The following is a 19231-nucleotide window of genomic DNA, read 5'->3' on the forward strand; positions in this document are numbered from 1 at the left end:
GCACTCTGTAGTGGAGCAGTACTGGGGACTACTCAATATCTGGAAATCTCCAACAAACACAGGACATCCTCTAAATCCATCTGGACAACATTTCTGAGCACAAGAGAAACAAGGACAGGCCTGGGAAAATCCAGACATGTTGTAGTCTGTTCTCAGAGATCATGAAAGCCAAAATTAACATTTATGAGGATTTTTTTTAAAAAAAAGCTTGTAAAAATGTAAGTCAAAATTTGTCTTTTTAATGCAGTGTTCTCAAATCCAGGAAGAGAAAGTAACATATATCCCATAGCAGTTAAACTGCATGAGAAAGACATGCCGCAGAGGTGTGCATGGTAAAACACTAAACGCTGACCTACAAAGTCAGCCTCCCTCCATTTCTTTTGCTGGAACCAGCACAAGAATAATGAAGGAGTTAAGAGGAGGATGGGGAGGACCAGAAAGGAGAAATACACGCAGGCATGCTCTGTGTGTCAGGAAGTACTATTCCGTCCAAGATGGGGATACACAACTGGCAAGCCCTTGCTAACCAATGTGAGAAAAAACTTGAACGATGACATTGATTATTCTGGAGTCACTCCTATTCTCTTCCCCTTTTTTCTGTCTTTTTTTTTTTTTCCATTTTTTAAACCAAAGAACCCGAAACCCCAGCAGCTCTTGGATTTGTTTCTTGCAGAACAAAAAATCATTATTGACATTTTAAGGTTTTGCAAGAAACAAAAATGCTGTTTTCCAGGCAGTTGTAGCATGACGACCCTGCACTGCACATTGGGCCGCATTTAAAATGCGAACCCAGTGTTCTTGATTCTCTTCCTCCACCTCCATCCAATGAAGACACGTTTACTCTGTGACAGATACCTCACTAGCTTCGTTCCAATCTGATGTCTGATTTCCTGCCTCTCCTCTTCAGATGTACGCTGCAAGATGTTTTTGTCTTCTAATTCTTTCTTAGATGGTCTGTTGCCAAGTTTGATAGCAAGAGTATCCCTACGACGAATTTTACTTGCCAAAGAGCCTGAGGAAAGGAGGAGGAGGGTAGATTTAGTTCATTCATGCTTAGGTTATAGAAACAAACTCTGAGTAAAAACTTTAATACCGCCCCAAAGCAGTCTTGTTCCCACATGCAGGAGAGGAATTTTAATTAACATCAAAAGAAAAATAGTTTTAGCTCAGTTCACAACAATAGAAAGCTGAAATGCTAGGATAAAAAAGCTACAAGCCAAACTGATAGAGGAGTTCTACAAACAAAAATCGCTTGTCATCTGGGAAGTGATAGGAGAAAAGTGACAAATCTACATTTAAGTGTCTTTGAAGTTTGATACATTACAGGTTGGTTTATTTGTCTGCTTGGTGTATGTAGCAACGTGCTGCTTTTTTTTTTCTTCAGCCTTAAATGGTTTAGTCTCGTTCTGTCATAATTTCCCTCATTCTTTCAATTTTTCTCAATCTAATACCACTTAGCTCTCGTATAGTGCTTTTCATCTTTAACTGATTTCTTAATTAAACCAAGAAACACAGTTTAGAAAAGTGCCCTGAGTGCTTGTAAAGTAACCCAGGCAGGAACACCCAGGCACTGAAGCAATCTGTTCATCTATAAAACAGACACAGTAGGGACAAGGGCCATGCAATTTTGCCAGCGTTAGCTTCAGCCAGCTGTGGAAGGAAGAGGATTTTTCACAGCCTTTAGTCCTTCCCTTGCCTCTTGATATTCTGACTGAGGAGACTACACATGTCCTAGGTCAGCAGGTTTTCACCACATAGGGCAGTTCGGCAAGGCCACAGTCTGCCAGCTCACTTCTCGTAATACACTGTGCTGCAGTCTGAATACATGAATTTTTGGTTGCTACCACTTTGGATCATGTTCAAACTAAAGGCAGAACCACAGAAGCCTCTTGAGCCTCTTGAGCTAGCTGGCATTTCACCTTTACTGCACCAATGGCCAAGGGAAAAAAACAAAAACCCACATTTTCCCTCACCCTGCCTTGGTACACAGCACACTTTTGTGTTCAGGCCCTCTTCACTAAGCACAGTGAAATACCTCCTCCTGATCGGCTGCACGCAAGGCTCTCAAGCCATGGTTCAAGGGTAATTTTATTCTGACACAAGGCCATGCAGCTGGTGCTAGGGGCAGGCCTGCTCTCCTCTCTACCCCTGACGGCCTGTGGCTGCCACCTCCTTTGCCCCAGCAAAGGTGCAGCCAGCCGTGAGCTGGATCTGGGAACTGACTCGATTGCAAATCAGCTCAACAACAGCCAGTGCTGCAAAAACAAATACGAGCAGTGGCCTAAGGGAAAAAAGGAACAGCTGAGAGCAGGGATTAGGTGGAGGGTGGGCAGGACAACCCCTTTCAGCAGCAGCAAGGACTCCTGCCAAATTGTATCTGGTGATGTTACAGCCATGACTCCAGGTGAAATTTCAAAGCTGTCAACTTGGAAATAATCCACTGTGATCTGCTCTGTCTACTAAGGTGCTCCAGTGCTTATAACATCCTGATCAAAGAGGAACAAATGACTTTGAGACAATGAAGCTGCTGACTGAGGGGCTTCCTCTGTCATCTAGCACAGCCAGGTGGAGGATCTCTAGTGCAATTCAGTTGAAAGCTACACTGGTGCTTTAAGGGTAGAGGTTCATGACATGGCTGAGCCAAATCAATGGCTCACTGATGCCCTAACGTGGAAGCCTTGTTCAATCCTCATGTTCTCCCGAACCTGCTCCTCTTACCTCCCCAGTAGGTTTCTGGTCACAATTGTCTGGGAAAGGAGAAGCAGGACACTCACTTCTCAGTAATAGGGAGATATTAAATAATCTAAAATCATCCCATGTAGCCATACCCTCCTCGCTTTACTTTGGCCTAACATGGGTCAGGCATGCTCACATAACTCAATGTGCAAAAGCTAGCCTGCAACTTCTCGGTGGGATGCTTACTTTCAGCACTTGCATTATCATCATCATCATCGTCATCGTCGTCATCATCATCTGTGTACAGTATTGGCCCATCAGAGTCTGAGTCGCTGCAGTGGCTCTCTCTGCTACTTTCACTCTCAGGAGGGGCAGCAGCGTCAGAAGCCTCCTCCATCAGTTCAGAGTGTGCCTGGTCAGGTGCCTCCTCTTCTTGGTCTTCTTTGGAAGCCAAGCTGTTAATTCATAAGCAGACACGGTTACATTAATGCAAGCAGCACAGAACACAAATGGGACAGACTGTATAAGCAAGTATGAAAATAAAAGTTCTGTTATTCAAACTAATTTCTCTCTTTCCAAAGAAATATACATATATAAAACATATATAAAGTACGTGCATGTGTGTACATATCTGTATATATGTATGTTAGGAAAAAAGATGCAAACGATCTGGAATTATGTGCTGCAAAGCCCATATAAAGAAAAATCCTAATTATCTTTTATTTCTTGTGGGATGCAACAATAGCACATACAAGCTACTAAGAAGAGAAAAACAGTTCATAAAGCTGGGAATGACAGGAGTGGATGGGAGCGCAAAGCTTTCTGTTCTGGAAGCCTAACTCTATTTGCTGTAAATGCAGTTTTATTGCTATTGAGTCCAAAATGTTAATGTCCATCACTGATGAGCATGGAAATCAGCAGCAGAGTGCTCTCTGCCTTAGGAGAATCTGTGATCTGTGGTGTGAATGAAGGGTAAGGGCAAGGAGAGAACGCGTACATGAACGTAATGCTGGCACAAATATACCAGCAAAAATTTAAAGGAAAGTCTCTAGGCCACTGGTATCTAGACTAAATCCTCTTGGCTTTTTATGAAAGATGTTGGTTCTCATGGCAGGAAAAAAGCATATAAATAAGCCAATTTCTTTTTTGCTGCTGACTATTTTGCTTAAAAAAAAAAAAAAAGTAATTATGACCTTGCTTTTGACTAGATTTTATAGTATCTGAGACTTAGACAAGCTATTAGGCAGTGGCAGACCAAGCACCTATTAACCAAAGCCTGAAACTGTCATTTTCAAGTCTGCAAGTAAGTTCAGCTATTGTAACGAGAGCTTTAGCAGTGAGATATTTAATGATATCCACAACAAAGTAAACTCCCATTGTAATTTGGCATAATTTCTTTTGTGCCTTTATGAGAGAGAAATAAGCATTATCAGCTACTAGCCAAACTGCTGATTGCAGTGGTCACATTAAGCCACGCAGTGATGTAGGAGACAAGTTATGAGCAATGACCCTCTGGGGAAACATGAGGTACTGCAGGTGAATGGCTCAAAGACATCGGCAAGGAACAAATTGTGCTGTGATGCAATACAAACTATCACCTGTCAGCAGAAGGAACAGAAGAGATCCCCACACACAATGTTCCTTAGGCAAAGAAATATAGCTTTCCTAGCTGTGAGTCTTACCATTCACCCATGACAGCCATACCATCTTACCTTCTTGTGTCTTCTCCACCAGCATCTGGACTGCTGTTCAGGGCTGTACTATTCAGGCTCTCGTCCATGCCATGCTCAGTCTGGAGCAGAGGTTTAGAATCTGACCCGGGGATGGAGAGCCCTACCACACAGCCATCTGAGACACCCTGGGCATCTGAGGAGCCAGCGGGCTGAGTGGCTGCAGCAGGAAAAGGAGGTGGAAGTGGAGGTGGAGGAGGGGCAGCGGTGGGAGGAGGGGGGACAACGAGCTTGCTTGGTTGGTCTGCATCCTCCGTTTCAGAAATTACTATGGAAGGTTGCTCAGGCTCAGGTTTTTCTGCCTTCACTTCCAACCTGTTGACTGTGGCACCTGAGGGGGAAGCAGCAGCCCCATCTGGCATTGTTCGTGGGGCTGACTGTTTCCCAGGTTTTTTCTTGCCCCTGGGAGTCCCTGATGTGCCTGATTTGCTGGAAGTTTCCTTAGAGGTTTTGGGCTGAGATGATATGGACAAAGGAGATGGTGACGAAGAGGACTTGGAGACTGGTGCTTTTTTTGCATGAGAGGAACTAGCTAAAATAAGAAAAGAAAAAGCATTTTACAGTCTTGCAACTATATGACTTTTGCGCTGTTCTTTCTGCATGAGTTGACTCGTGCTGATATAAAAAAAAAAAAAAATTACACTTGATACTTCTACAGGCTTTCATCCATGTGCTTGAGAAGAGCAAATGTTGCAGTCCAAATTTCAGCTTCAGAGGTGGGAAAAACTGAAATGATGAATACTTGCCCAAGAACAGTGCAGGGGGATTCAGCCTTTGAAACAGGTGAGAGTTTGATTCTGGCATCCTGCCATTGGCTCATTCCAACTTTTCTGGACATCATCTATAAAGTCCACTACTTTTTTCTAAATGCATCTAGTGTCCTAGTTAAAAAAATTTGGTACCAGACAGAGAAAACTGCCTGACTTTTTCATTATGTGAATTTTTGGTCTGAGCGCTAGGAGAACATGATTATTTCCCTTATGCTTTTCAATGAACACCTCAGGTTACAATGTTATTGGAAGTGGTCTGCTCACAGTTAATGGCAAGCAGCAGAGGACAGCAAAACGAGGTGTACTTTCAGGTCCATCTGGACATGTGCGTAAAACAGAGACAGAAGCCACTGATCTCAGTCTGCATAAATGGTCTCCAGAAAGGAGGAGGCACTGAAGGCCTCCTGTACCTCCTGGAGGTCTTTGTCTTACCAGTGACCAACTCAGGTAGCTTTGAAAACATAGCAAAACAAGGTTTTGACACTAGCTGTATAAGCTGGGCAGTGATGTTGCTGTTTAATCCTGGGATACTTACTATACTGAAGCACATATATAAATATATAAATATATAAATATATAAATATATAAATATATAAATATATAAATATATATATATAAATATATATATATATATATAAATGCCCCAGTTTGCAAGTGATTTCAGCTAGCCTGCAGCCTCATGTGCATTCCAGTCACATTTTTGATTGCTGATGTACCCATCATCTGGACTGGGAGCTTCAGACTTCTGACTTTCATTTAAAAAGCAATAAAAATGACAATCATCTTAACGATTCAGTCCCTTTCATCAAACTGCATTCAACTCAAACACTTCTGCTCTAGTAAAAATGCATTAACTTCAAGAGAACAAATGAAAGCATTATAAAGCTACACAGCAGCCTTGCAGCTAAGCTTACTGAGTAAAACAGAGAGCTGTAACAGAAATCTGCTGAAAGGCCTATTTTACTTATAAGCATTTAAACAAAAACAAAACTCCAGCAGATTAGGATAGAATCAAAATCCAGATACTGGCCATAATAAGCTCAGGATATAAAAATAGCTTTTACAGTGAGATTGTTCTCAGTCTTAAAGAAGATGGAAAATAATACAGAAGACACATTATACTGTTCTCTTCTGTAGCTGCATGTTATGGTTTATAAACATTTATAATGCTGTGGGGCTTTCAGTACATCTGGAAAAATCTGCAGAAACTCATGACTTCAGGCAAATCACCGTCCCTTTTGGGGCTGCAAGGTGAGTGTAAAGGGCCCAGCACAGAATCTACCGATACCGCACTAACCATCCACATCTACTACAAATCACTGACTTAACACCAGCAAATCAAAAGGAAGCAAAGAAATGCTATAGGCAGCAGTCTGTAACTGTAGTAGAAATAGATGGTGGCTTCAACTTGAATATTACTTAGCAGAAACCTTACTGAGTAAGCGGATGGTAGTATTAAAGGGTTCTGGTTCTGATCCAGCAAAGCACTTAAACACAGGCTGGAGGTCAACAGAACCAGTTACATGCTTGCACTTAAGAACTCCGCATAATACAAATGTACAGCCACACTGTAATTGTTGCTGGGAAAATGTCAGAAGGGATTTCCATTGAAAAAACCCTATGTTATTCTCAGACCCTTTCTGAACCTGCGATCAGATACAGAAACTTGACAGATTTCTCCGAGGGAAAATCCCCCGCACGCATTCACGTAGGTCAAAAGTGCTGTTGCTATTGTTGCTTTTGACTGGGCTGGCTGACAATTTTCTGTCATGCCTCTTTTTCAGCAGAAGATTTGAATTTTGATTAAATGAAAAATTTCACGGCTGTTTTTTGCCTTTGGCAGATGTCCATGCCTATGTTTACATCCCCTTCTCCCAACTCTCGTTTCAGTTTGGAAACCTGCTGTGGTGCCCTCAGGAGAGCAATGGCTCAATTGTTACTCATATTCCTCTTCTCCTTCACAGGACTGGATCACTGGCTGCATCAAGTGTTCACTTTCATGGGTATCTGATAAGCCCCTCATGCTAAACACTGCTCCCAAACAGCTCTATTTATTAAGTATCGCCCTACTTCAATGTACTTTATGTTGGAAAAAAATTACCAGTGGAATATGTACTATTTTATATAAGTGATCTATTAATATATTTTCTAATACAGTATCAAGCATTGCATAAAATTTCAGCAAGGCTTTTAGAAGATATCTCTGGAATTTGAATGTATTTTAACTTAAGAACTGAGACACCCAAGAGCTTGCTACCAACCACTGGTCTAAACATTTCTTTATGTGATAGGTTGTTTTATTTCTGAAAGGTGTGCTGTAATAAGGTTCCTTCACCTGGGAAGAACTGAGTTTTCCAGGTCAAGGTGAAATAGAGGCAGCAAATTCTGGGTTCTCAAAATGTTTATTCTTGTGGTTGTCTGATGTAGTAGGGACAGTTAATACCAAGTTAATGGATATTTTATGGCAAAGTTATTATTGTAACTCTAGCACTCTTGCAATATTTTCAAACAGTCCTCTTCTGTGTGCTTCAAATACAAAATGTGCCAAAATGTACAGCCTATGGAGAGATATACTTGGAGAGAAAACCAGAGGGACTAAAGCATTTTGAAAGACTGACAGATGACTGAAAACACAATGCTTGTATAAATTGGCTGATGCATATACACAGTCCATTCATCATAATACTGCTTTGTGTTGAAATTATATTTGGATGTTTTCATGTCAATCATTGTCTAAATTACAGCCATTCAAACTCAAGTTTAGTAACTTAAGAACAGCTACCTGTAATATTTAATCTAGCATCACTGCTGAATTTTGGATGGAAAGTGTAGTGATAAACACGTCTGCTTGTGCCCAGTGATGGACATTTTCAATTTCCAGTGTGTATTTAGAATGACTGTAAGCCATCAGCCAGATCAGAGAAGCCTGGCGATTTCTAATGAGTTGTCTGTGGGGTTTTTTTGTTTCTTTATTTTGTTTGGTTTGGTGTTTGTTTGTTTTTGTTTTTAGCTAAAACAACTGCTACTCAACAGTCTTTAAAGACGTCTTCATGGTTTTATCTTTTACTTCTCTAAGATCTTTTAATTCTTGTCAGAACAGCATATATTCCCAGCAGAAGGCTACAGCAATACCAAGGTAGTTTTACTTCAGGGCAAGTCATATGTTTGGTTTCAGAAGTCACCTTTTCCCCTGCTGATTCTCCAGCAGTTCTCTGAGTTATTTTTGTGCCAGCATTCACACTTGATCTGGGAAGTACATTCACTACACAGCGAAGCGATTTGTGCACTGTCTGTGGTGTTTGCAGACAGCAGAACCGGAGCTCAGTGGGAAGCTAACTAAAAAAACCCTGGCATGTTCTTCAGTAACGTTGTTACGTGCACAGGCAGCAGTTCCCCTAAGACCAAGCCAAGCACCCCCATGCTCATGCACCCACCGGCGCTGGCGCTGCCTGTGCAGTACTTACCAGCTTCTCGATTTGCACTGTGACCTGTTGGCTTGGGCGGTGGGAGAGGAGGCTGCTTAGCAAGAACCTTTCCCTTTTTTTTAGCATGAGGTGCTTCGTTACTCTTATGGCTGGTGGTGGTGGAAGCAGCACTAGCATTTTTTGGTGGTAGCGGAGCTTTTTTAGATTTAGGCTTAGGCTTGGGTAGTGGTGGAGCATGGGATGTCGGAATTTCTGGGCAGTGATCAGTAGTGTTCTCTATGGATAAGAAAGTGAACAGAAGCCAACTGATGCAGACATACGCCATGTACATTGAACAGCAAGCCTGACAACAATGACCGCGTTTTGCTGCTTGAGCTCTTGGGAATCGGGAGAGACTTCTTCGTCTTCTGCCTCTTATTGAAGTATTATCTCAGAAAAAAACCCACCGTCCATCTCAAATCAAGTCCTTCTCACGGAAGATTTCTGCCTGGCACTTTTCTCAGTCTCATCTTTTCTAGACCTCCAAGGATCTTCCTTAATGTTCAGTATCCCCAACTAGACCACTGGCTGCAAACCAAACAAGGGAAATGCCATTTAGTCCCCTAATTCCCTTGGCTTCTTTCCAGCCCTCTGAGATCAACAGGCTATAAAACTCAGATTCACATGAATCTGAATGTGAACAGAGCCATTTTCTCAGTTAGGGGTTCAAATATGGCTATGCAGTTGAAATTTTTGCCCAAAGCAACCCATTCTCCTAAGCTGCAGGCTGCTTGCTCATAGCAACTTCATTTTGGGTATCTTCCCCAGGGTACTTCTACTCTTTAGAAAGAGATGAAGCTAAATCAAATGGGATATCATTTGCCATGGGAATGCTCTCTTCTCTTACAAGCTCTTTGGGTACTGTTACAAGACTGCACTTTGAATACTCAGCAGTTCCTTAGTCAACAGGATTTGGACTGTACCTACATTGTGCTGTGCAACAGGAATGGCTCTGTAGAGTGGAAGAGCTAGCACTGAGGACCCAGCGTCCACAACGTGCATTTCAGGAGACTCAACTTTGGACTAGCTTCAGGCTAGTTCTGTAGATTGCATGCCCAGTAGTGGCAGGAGCACAAGCTCCTGAATGCATCTTTTGGCTTAGTTTAATCCAAAAGAAACCTGGCTTGTGTGCTCTGCAAACCAAAGAAGGGTAAGTGGGGATAACCAGGAAATTAACTTCAAAAGTGCACACCTAGTGCCAACTGCAATGTTAACGTACGTGAGCCATTTGCAGTCAACAAAATTTTGCAACAGAGTCACTGTGTTTTTAAGACTTAACTGTTCCCAGATGAGAACAGCTAAAGTTCCCAGATTGGAATCTTCATCCATCCACTTGCACCAACTCTGTGCCCATTGAGTCTCAAGACAGCTTTCCCAAACCTTTCAGAAAAAGGATGTTATAAAAGCAAGAGCATACCATCAGAATCATATGGGCTTTATCTGCATGTTACTAAAAACTACAGTGGTTAGGGAAGAAAGGAGCCAAGCAAATATTGCAAGGACTTCTTAATCGTCTCTTTTATCACTCAAGAGGAAAACAATTCATTTCTTGCAGTATGTTCCTATTTGAGCCTCATTCTTAGACATGTTAAACGGCCATTCCTGGATCTTCTGTCCATTTTGTGCTCTCTTCCTTCTCAAGTTAAAGATTCCCAAGAGATAAGCAGCACCTTTTCATTTTAAGATTAGTAGATGAAAAACAAGTGACGTGTTGGACAACAATGACATTCTTAATCTCAGAAACAAAGCCTTTTCAACCTCTATCTTAAGGCTTGTTAACATGAACCTAATGCATCACCTGCAGTTATTAAAAGCAACATGCACACACATATCTTCATGAACTGAAGAAATTAACATAACTGTCCAGTGTCTTCCTCATTTATTTCCAGCCCATTATAGACTAATACATTTTTGCTAATGTTTTGCAAGAATCATTAAGAGCAACCTTTTACAGCTTGCAAACAGACACTTTAGAGCACAGATTCTTGCACTGCCTCTTTGTTTTCCAGAGAAAGAGCTTTGGACCATAAAAATACTTTGGAAAAAGAAAGAAACATACATACATCTTATATTTTGTTCTCCTCTTTTATAGGAAAAGCATCTCCTTGCAAAATTCTACCTACCTTCATTTGAAGTTGAAAAACTGATTTAATTCTGAAAAAGCAGGACATTTTAAGATTTTAATTCCATTAACAACAAACATGGCAAGAGTAGGTAAGATTTTGTATTGTGAAGATCTTGAAGGACATGATGATCAGAAAGAATTTTAGGTGTAAAAAATTCTTTGAAATACCTCTTACTTATGGGTCCAGCACGTTAAAATTTTATTTACTAATAAGAAAGAATTTAAACCTTGTGTGCTTATACACCGTTGCTGTGTTTTGTTTCCAGTCATATTAGTAGAGAAAATATTAAAAAGAAAATTATAATCTAGGAGAAAGAAATACAGCATTCATCACATTCTAAGGTAATACAGTGCAATTATTTAGAATCTCAGTCAATCTATATCAAGCTACAGAACTGATTAAATCATGTGTATTGGAATTTATCCTCTGAACCAGGAAAAAAAGTACAAAACATAAGGCTAAAGCTTTACTTAGTTGCAAATCAACACATCTTAGTGACAACCAGCTAAAAGTTTTCAAATTTTCTTTAGAGAAATAAATAAAAACTATAAATTAAAAGCAAAACTGGAATAGTTAACCCACATAAAAGTTCTTGCTTGCAGACTTCAGTTGTGATTAAAACTGGCAACTTACATAACATTGATTTTAACCAAAATACCTTGCCATCACTGGGGTATCTTTATCTAGGACAGTTCTTTCCATACTGTTATGTACATCATACCAAAGACTGGCAGACTCTTTCTGCACAGCAACATCCTATCTCCTCAGGTAGTTACAGCTCTCATAGAGTCTTGACTGCCCCTTCACTATGTACATGCCCTTTGTTGGCCTTGACCTATGAATCTTCCTTTTGCTCACAGCCAAGAGGAGAGCTGTGGTGAAGGCCTTTGGCCTTTGACCATATCGTCTCTCTTGGTGTCTTATTAGCCTTGTAATTTTTAGCTTTGTTAGCTTCATCTTCTTTTATCTCATCTGATGTAAACTTGACTGCTCTCAGTGTCAATCTGATCTTGCCCAAACTATTGTTTCTCATTTACTCTTGAGATACAGATTTCCAGCTCCTACCTGACCCATCCATTATACCGGCTTTTGACAGCAACAAGCCAAGTTTTGAAGCAGATACTTTTCATTACTTTTCCTCTGCTGTCCCTCAGGCTTTGTGAACATTCACTGCCTGTCCTCCCTCAAATTCTCCTCTGCTGTGATGCCAAAGATGACAATTTTTAGGCTGTCAGCATTGTGCTTGTTATCCTGATCTGGTCCTCTCTTGTTTTTCAGTGCCTAACTACAGGTTACTTTTACTGCAAGTCCATCAGAACTTTTTTGTTGTTTTCTCCGTTTATGTAAGACACTACAATAAATTCCTGGTGTATACGTAAGTACTGCAGTAACACTAATAATGGCAACACTGGCTTGATCCTGAACAGTGTCAGGGATGGTTTAATGTCTGCAAATGGCTCAAGATACAATTACGTTGTAATTTTACCTCCCTAACCTGATTCTGGTTGAAGATGGGCCCTTGGTCTTCATGCCTGCTCTTTCTTTTGCATCTTTAGCCAAAACAAGGAAGCATCTGAATCATCTCAAACCCATCTGTTTGTTCACCCTGATCCCTCAGGTACCTCAGTACCAGCTGCAATGTATTTTTATTGCTGTTGTTTTTCTTAGTGTAGACATCTGTTCATCATGAACTGACCTTTTAACAAAAGTTCTCCAAAAGACCATCGGATAGGAATATCTCCTATTCACTGCTGCCTTGATCAACACATCTGCTGTAAAAGCAATCTGCCTATAAATTACTCTTTAAACAGGAAAGCAAAACAAATGTTAATGTCTCATTAAGCATTTGGATCAATAATATGTTTATGTTTAGAATAAATTTTCCAAAGGTCAGATTTTCAAGAAAAATCACTTTGAGATCAGATTTTCTTGTTGCCAGAAATTGAGATCAGGGCCAGACTCTTAAGAAAGCTGTGTTCTCATGTAAGCACCTAAATGATGGTCAGGGTTGCAAAGTACTCAGTATACAACAGCTCTAGTGGGGACTCATCAAGTCTCAAACACTTTCAGAGAGATGTCAGTGTGCCACATGCACTGGAAAATCAGATGGCTTTGGAATGTGGGACCTTTTGCAAACTCTGGACCAAATGGACCTTCAAAAATCCTGGGCATAGTTTCAGAGGCCATACATGACTGGGTTGTATAATACAAGAATTTTTTCCTTACTTTCGTGAACTTCTAAGGAACTGAAGGCCAAAGCTTTTCTACCTCAGGATTTTATCATACAGTGCTATTATTTTTGTTTCTACAGCTAGATCAGTGACATGAAGCTAGCTCACAGAAAACCAGCAGTGCTGCAGTAGAAGCATATAATCTACATCAACTGCAAAGCACGCTTCTCCTGCAAGATGAGCACAACTCATTGGAGTAACATTATGTAAAATGAAAGTTGGAAATAACATATGACTCGTCGTCTTTTGCAGGATGACTCCCTGCAAAATGAAACTCAATAAGAGTTTTGAGAATCCTGAGTTTCCTTTCCAGCCTACACAGAGAGCTGTGTTTGATTAATCAAAACGCAGGAAGCTGTCATTCAGAAACATGGGACACAGGGCAAGACAAGGTGTCTTTTGTCTCTCTTTCTGACTCATTGACTGGGCTGATGCAGGTGGTCAACTCATACAAATCCTTTCACAAAGTTCAGATTTAACCAGCTCCTGTTTTTGTTCCTGCTATTGCCACTAAAATTCTGTTCAAGAAAAGACCCATTCTAATTGTTAGAAAGCTTCCTTTAATTTCCAGTCTAAATGTATTTCAAGCCACTGTTTATTCCTTTCTACTTGTGCCAGCATTGTCCTTTAGCCATGCTTTCTGCTGGCTATATACCAACTTGTTACATTCATCAAACACACCCAGGCTCTCTCAGGCTCTGTTTTGCTAGGCTGAACAAGAACAGCTGTCTCATGATGCTTTTTGCAGCTCTCTCTGCAGTTTTGAATTCATCTTTCTTGAAGATGGATGAGCAGATCTGTATGCCTGCAGATTTCCAGACCTTACTTACTCTATGATTTCAACAGCACCATGTGCAAGAGGTCTTGTAACAGAGACAGTGTAGAAAACACGAGAAGGGAGAAAGGAACAGGTATAACATCTGAGCTAAAGCAACCATATTGAGATATTTTGCATTGATTCCAAGATTTTAAAAAAAGGGGAAAAAAAAAAACCCACTGACTGTCATTGTACATTACCAACTGTCCAACTTTTACATAATAAGTAAGCTGTTAAATCAAGAGAGAATACTTAAAAGATCTTCTCTGTCAGCTGCATACTTTTACCATTTCTTGGTCTATGGAAGACTTGAAAAGTGAAAGGCATGTAGGCTTCCACATTCCCTTATACTTTCAGTAATAGATATGCTCAAATAATTCAATTGTCAGTTCATTAATATCACATCTATGCTCTTATTTCTGGAGCCACATCAGAATTTCTTTCCTATAAAACAAAGAAAAAAATACCTTTACAAATCAGGAGCTTTCCTCTGCCACTCAGCTTTTGCGGGTGAAAGCCCATGCCTCTCACGTCAGCCTGCTGGCACAAGCCAGCCTGGCTTAGTGAACAGTCTCTGCCCAAATACAGCTTTATCTAGAGTAGCTTTCCTTTTAAGAAGATTTGGATTCAGCCTCATTTACATAGTTCAGGTGATGAATTGAAGATATACTATTCTTAGAAGAACTAGTTTTAGCCAGCAAATAACTCAGACGGAGTAAATGATTCCTTCAAAGTCAGGGAAAAAAAAAGCCCTTTTATGTATGGTTCTCATATTGATGATCTACAGAGTTCAGGAGTGTAGGAAGCCAGCTAGGCACACAAGAGCGAAGAAAGTCTTCCTTCTACTCTCACAGTGAGAGGTCTGCAGGATTAGTCTTCTGAGAGAATGCACTCTTTTGTCTGGGACCCTGGAAGATGAGGTTTGCTATCTTAAATTCAACAGGTTTTGTTCCACTTCAGGAAAATAAAGCAAAGACCTCTGGGAAAAGGGGCCTAGCAAATTTAAACTTTGAAGAGCATTCCTTGGTAGACAAACTAAAGCGCTGGTCAGCAACAATGCATTCTCATAAGACCAGACCTTGTGCCTCCAACCTTTTTTTTTTTTTTTTTTTTCTGGTTACCCATCAGAAAAAGAAAATATTACATTTAATGGCAGATTTAAGGGAGAGCAGATATGGTATAGAGGAAGAACACCTGAACCAAACATACTAAGATCTGGAAACTTTGCCAGATCTCAGATTAGAGTTATCCTGGGAAGGAGGGAGGAACATTACATGCATGTATCCTATTAATTCATTTGGAAACAGGACTACATATTGTTTCCTTCACTGCCGGACATGAGACAACCTGAGAGGATCAGTCTGCTACAAATGGCATAGAAACATTTCAGAAGCTTATCCTCCATGTCACCCACAGCACCCACAACAGAGCTCTGGCTTCCTGCAATGCAACTATTCGTCAGAACAGCATCTCCCGCACCTGACTGATGGTACGCAAAATGAAACTTATTACATTTTTCCAGGCAGTATCTTGCTAATGGTTACTGAGCCTTTCGCTTCTTCAAGCCCAAGCTAACAATGAAATGTGGAAGTATCTACCAGAATCATGAAAATATTTAGCTTACTATGATAAAAATGAGTAAGACCTAAGTTTATAAACTGAACATCTGTGTGCCAGAGACCTCCTGGGAGGGTGGAAAGGAGGAAAGCAGCTCTGATACAGTACTGGGAGGTTTTACATCGTGCAGCACGCATGCTGTGTCAGCATGCTATGCCCCTATACCGAGGGAGGCAAATAGCAACAATTTTGACACCTATTCTACTGCTGTGGCTTTTGATCTTCTCCAACACTGCTGCAGGGGGCAGGAGGCAGAGAGACTCCTTCGATCTCCTTTGCAACGTTCATATCCCTCTCACGGGGAGCACTGGGGTCTGCTGGGGCTACTGCAGGCAAGTGCCACAGATCAGAACCCCAGCAGGATGGTAAAGTCAGGTCTGCTGCCCAGACAGCCCTGGGGTACTTTGACATGCTGCCTGTCCACTCGCTGCTCTGTATCCCTCCCAGGGTGCTCGCAGAGAATGGCTAAAGTTTAGGTCTTCGTTTTCTGCAAAGGATGCTAATGATTTCTCTTAGTCAAAACAAAACAAAACAAAATAATTCAGAACTCTACCCAGTCCAAACATAATGTGAATAAATGCTCTAGGAAAAAGATTTCTCTGATTTCTCATCAGTAAAGCTTTATCCATCAATCACCTCTATAACTGTCACCAGCTTCTTATTATCCTGCCATAAAGGAGAAATTTCCTTTTAAACACCCCACTTAGATGACTGACATCTCATCATTAATACAAACAGCAACAGTTACACTATTACCAAAGGGAATTTTTTCACCAAATACGAAAGCCACCTGTGAGCTGACAGGCAGCAGATGGGTACATGGTTTATGGAACTCTCTGGCAGCACAGGGAACAGTTTTCGGGGGTTGTCTTCTTCACTCACTTCTGCTTAATTCATTTTTACATTGCATAGCTGAGCCTATTGTTTGCCCTGTTGATACTGTACTTCTGCGGCTCAAGCTGAAACAACTTTTTCCTTTAATTTCTTTTAAGTCCTAACACATTCCACATTCTACCACGCGTTGCTGCCAGCTCTCACCATATTATCACAATGTGCCTGTATCACTTGTTCTTTTTAAGCTTCCAGATCCAGCAGTCATCATCATATTTATATGAGAAGGCAATTTTCCAGACCGACTTGAACAACAGAGCAAGTTAAGACCACCACCATTTCATAGAAGCATTTTAAAATAACCTTATTACTTTCAGGGCTGGAGACGCATTTTTTGGAACATTTTGATTCAGCCAAAGTTGGAACTGCAGCACACCGTGCTACTAAGCAGCAGGAATTAATCCTGTCTTCAGGTCTTATAAACATGGAAAGTGTACATAACTTTCTTCCAGATTTACATATCAGAGTTCCTGACTCTAAAAAGCCTAACATCAGCCTTGCTAAAGATGAACTCCTTGCATCCATTACTCCTGATTGTCCAGCAAATATTCTCTCCACCTATCTTGGTTCTCATGATGGAGGGTTGTGATCTGATACACCAGCATGTTTTATGGTCTGAGCAGAAGACAGTGAGCTGGGTATTCCTGCTTCAGCTCTGATTTTGTCACACTGTGAGCATTAGCAAACCTCCACTCTGCAGTTGTTAATTCCTTGCTCTGCCAGTGGGTGCGGGTGTAATGCCGATCTACTGCATCTGCCATTAAAAATCACTGAGGATTAATCTGTCAGGTGAGATGCATCTGTGAGATGCAGTGGGGTTCACTCTTTCACTGACTCTCAACAGACTGGCTCACCTTCTTGCTTAATGTGCTACAAAGAATAACTGAAGTGTATTCACAATGACTATCCAGTGAGTTGTACTAGATTTGCACTATGTAATACCATTGCTGATGTATGGAACTGATTCTTAATGCCTTTTTTTGGGCAGACTATTCCCCTGCAATAAATCTACCTTGTTATTTTTCAGGGGAGTCAAGTTGTTTACGCATAGAAAAACATAATGTTTAGATGTAAGAGGAAAGTATACTTGAAGTGTTTCACGTCTTCTGTATGGTCACATTGACACTCTACAAATCCTAGATGTCAAGTTCGCTCATTTTTTGTTTTTCTTCTTCTTCCTCTTCCATATATACTTTATTTTCTGAGAGGGACTTGAGTGACAGCTATACATTCTTCTGTATTGAGTCTACTCCTGTACAGCAATCATTTTTAATTTCTCCCTGTAAGGTCAACACAATATATAGGGAGTGTAGAATGTAATAAAGTGTTTGAAAGAGAAATTGAACCTTTCCTGCTTCACTGGAGTTCTACATTCTGCAAGGTCAGCTAGAGGGGATTTCAACATAGTTAGAAATGTGTATTTCTAAAAAAAAAAAACAACCTTGCACCTTAGGAAAAATTCCAAGATCTGACAGTTCCAAAAGTCTGCACTTAGGGATGTGTAAAACAATAACTAGTCTGATCTAACCCCCGAAGTTAACCTGAACCATTTTAAAGCAGTTTTCCATGTCTTTTATAACTTTTTTCCCCTGGCCCACTACACATCTGGTTTTAGTTGGCACCAAAAGACAGATGTATTTAAATGTCATGAAAAAGGCTAATTTTGTATTTCTGCCTTGTTGGGAGACAGGAAGTACTAGAAATCTCATAAGAAATGCAGTTCTCCTTGGACATCCAGCTACTTTTTACATAGTCAAGTGATTTACACAGCTCAGAGAAGAATTCAAATTTTTGTATTAGCCAAACTGACCCTCTCAACTTCCAGAGGCACATCCATCACTAGGCAGAGGTTACCAGAAGACATTGGAAAGGCTGCTCAGTCTCACAGCCAGCCATGAAGTTCTTGATCTTTTGTATCCTTGCTCTTTCCTCTAGGAAAATCCAATAAATGGAATAGCATTTAAGAACACTTTTTGACAGGGAATGGAAGTGATGCATTATTCAAGAGGCTAGAGAAACAAAACAAAACTTTAAAATCCTGTGATTCTGCATTAATCTTTATTTTTTTTATTACTCAGTCAAACTCTTGTTGACAAGGTAGATCTGAGTAAAGGTAGCAAAATTAATATGGACTTTGGGACTGCTAAATATTGAGCAGTATTACTACAATTCATCTACGGAAAACCCTATAGTCATTAAGTAAATTCTCCATAAATTACCTAGGTTCAGTTTGCGGCAGTGAAGCAGCCTCTTGAATATTTCTGAAGAGCTGGACTGCAAGTAATTAAGATTTAATGAAAACCAATAGGAATGAGTTGCTGAAATTACTTTTAAAATGATACATGGTTTTTAAGTGGCTTAAACACTTCCAACTTTTGACCCATAAGCCACCTCTACAATTATATCGCAAGGTGATGCATATTCACTTAGCGTCTTCTTTCACAAAAGGAAAACCTGAAACCAAAGCTTGCCCATGGCTACAAGGAAAGGCTCGCATTGAATTTAGAAACTGAACATCCCTGCACACATTTTCATGCTCAGACCTTATTAACAGCTGCAGTAAAAGGCATGCCTACCAGTGACAAAATACTGATGTTTCACAAGTTTTGTCTTCTCAACAGGTTCTGCTGGCATCCTTGTGGCAGAACAGGACTCACAGCATGTATTGGTGCTAATGGGAGAACATGTTAGTATTTTAAGTAGATGAAAAACAATTTGTGAAGAATGTGTTGATTTACCTTTTTGATCTTCTTTTTTTCCTTCCAATGCTGATGCTTTCTCTGGTGAAGCACCATTATCTCCAGTAGCTTTTACCACATTTTCTTCCTGTATAGTTTCTTCACCAATGGCTACGGTGTGTCCATTTGAGGTTTCAAAATTTACTGTTACATCACCATCTGAAATGAAAA

General features: G+C 40.5%; 1 protein-coding gene across 3 annotated transcripts in view; it reads right to left on the minus strand.

Moving 5' to 3' along the window:
* Positions 1–19231, minus strand: part of PHACTR2 (phosphatase and actin regulator 2) — a 139216-nt gene that overhangs the window by 20613 nt on the left and 99372 nt on the right. For 2 of the 3 annotated variants that reach the window (XM_082049599.1, XM_082049600.1), the window contains exons 4-8: positions 19061–19219; positions 8641–8877; positions 4389–4938; positions 2923–3131; positions 856–1012 (exon numbers count right to left, since the gene is read on the minus strand). In XM_082049599.1, coding sequence (XP_081905725.1) covers positions 856–1012; positions 2923–3131; positions 4389–4938; positions 8641–8877; positions 19061–19219 — 1312 coding nt within the window. The remainder of the gene's footprint in view (positions 1–855; positions 1013–2922; positions 3132–4388; positions 4939–8640; positions 8878–19060; positions 19220–19231) is intronic. The other variant, XM_082049601.1, reaches the window with a different exon arrangement.

Source organism: Streptopelia decaocto (genome assembly GCF_964273445.1).
Source record: "Streptopelia decaocto genome assembly, chromosome: 3".
In the NCBI taxonomy this organism is placed as follows: Eukaryota; Metazoa; Chordata; class Aves; order Columbiformes; family Columbidae; genus Streptopelia; species Streptopelia decaocto.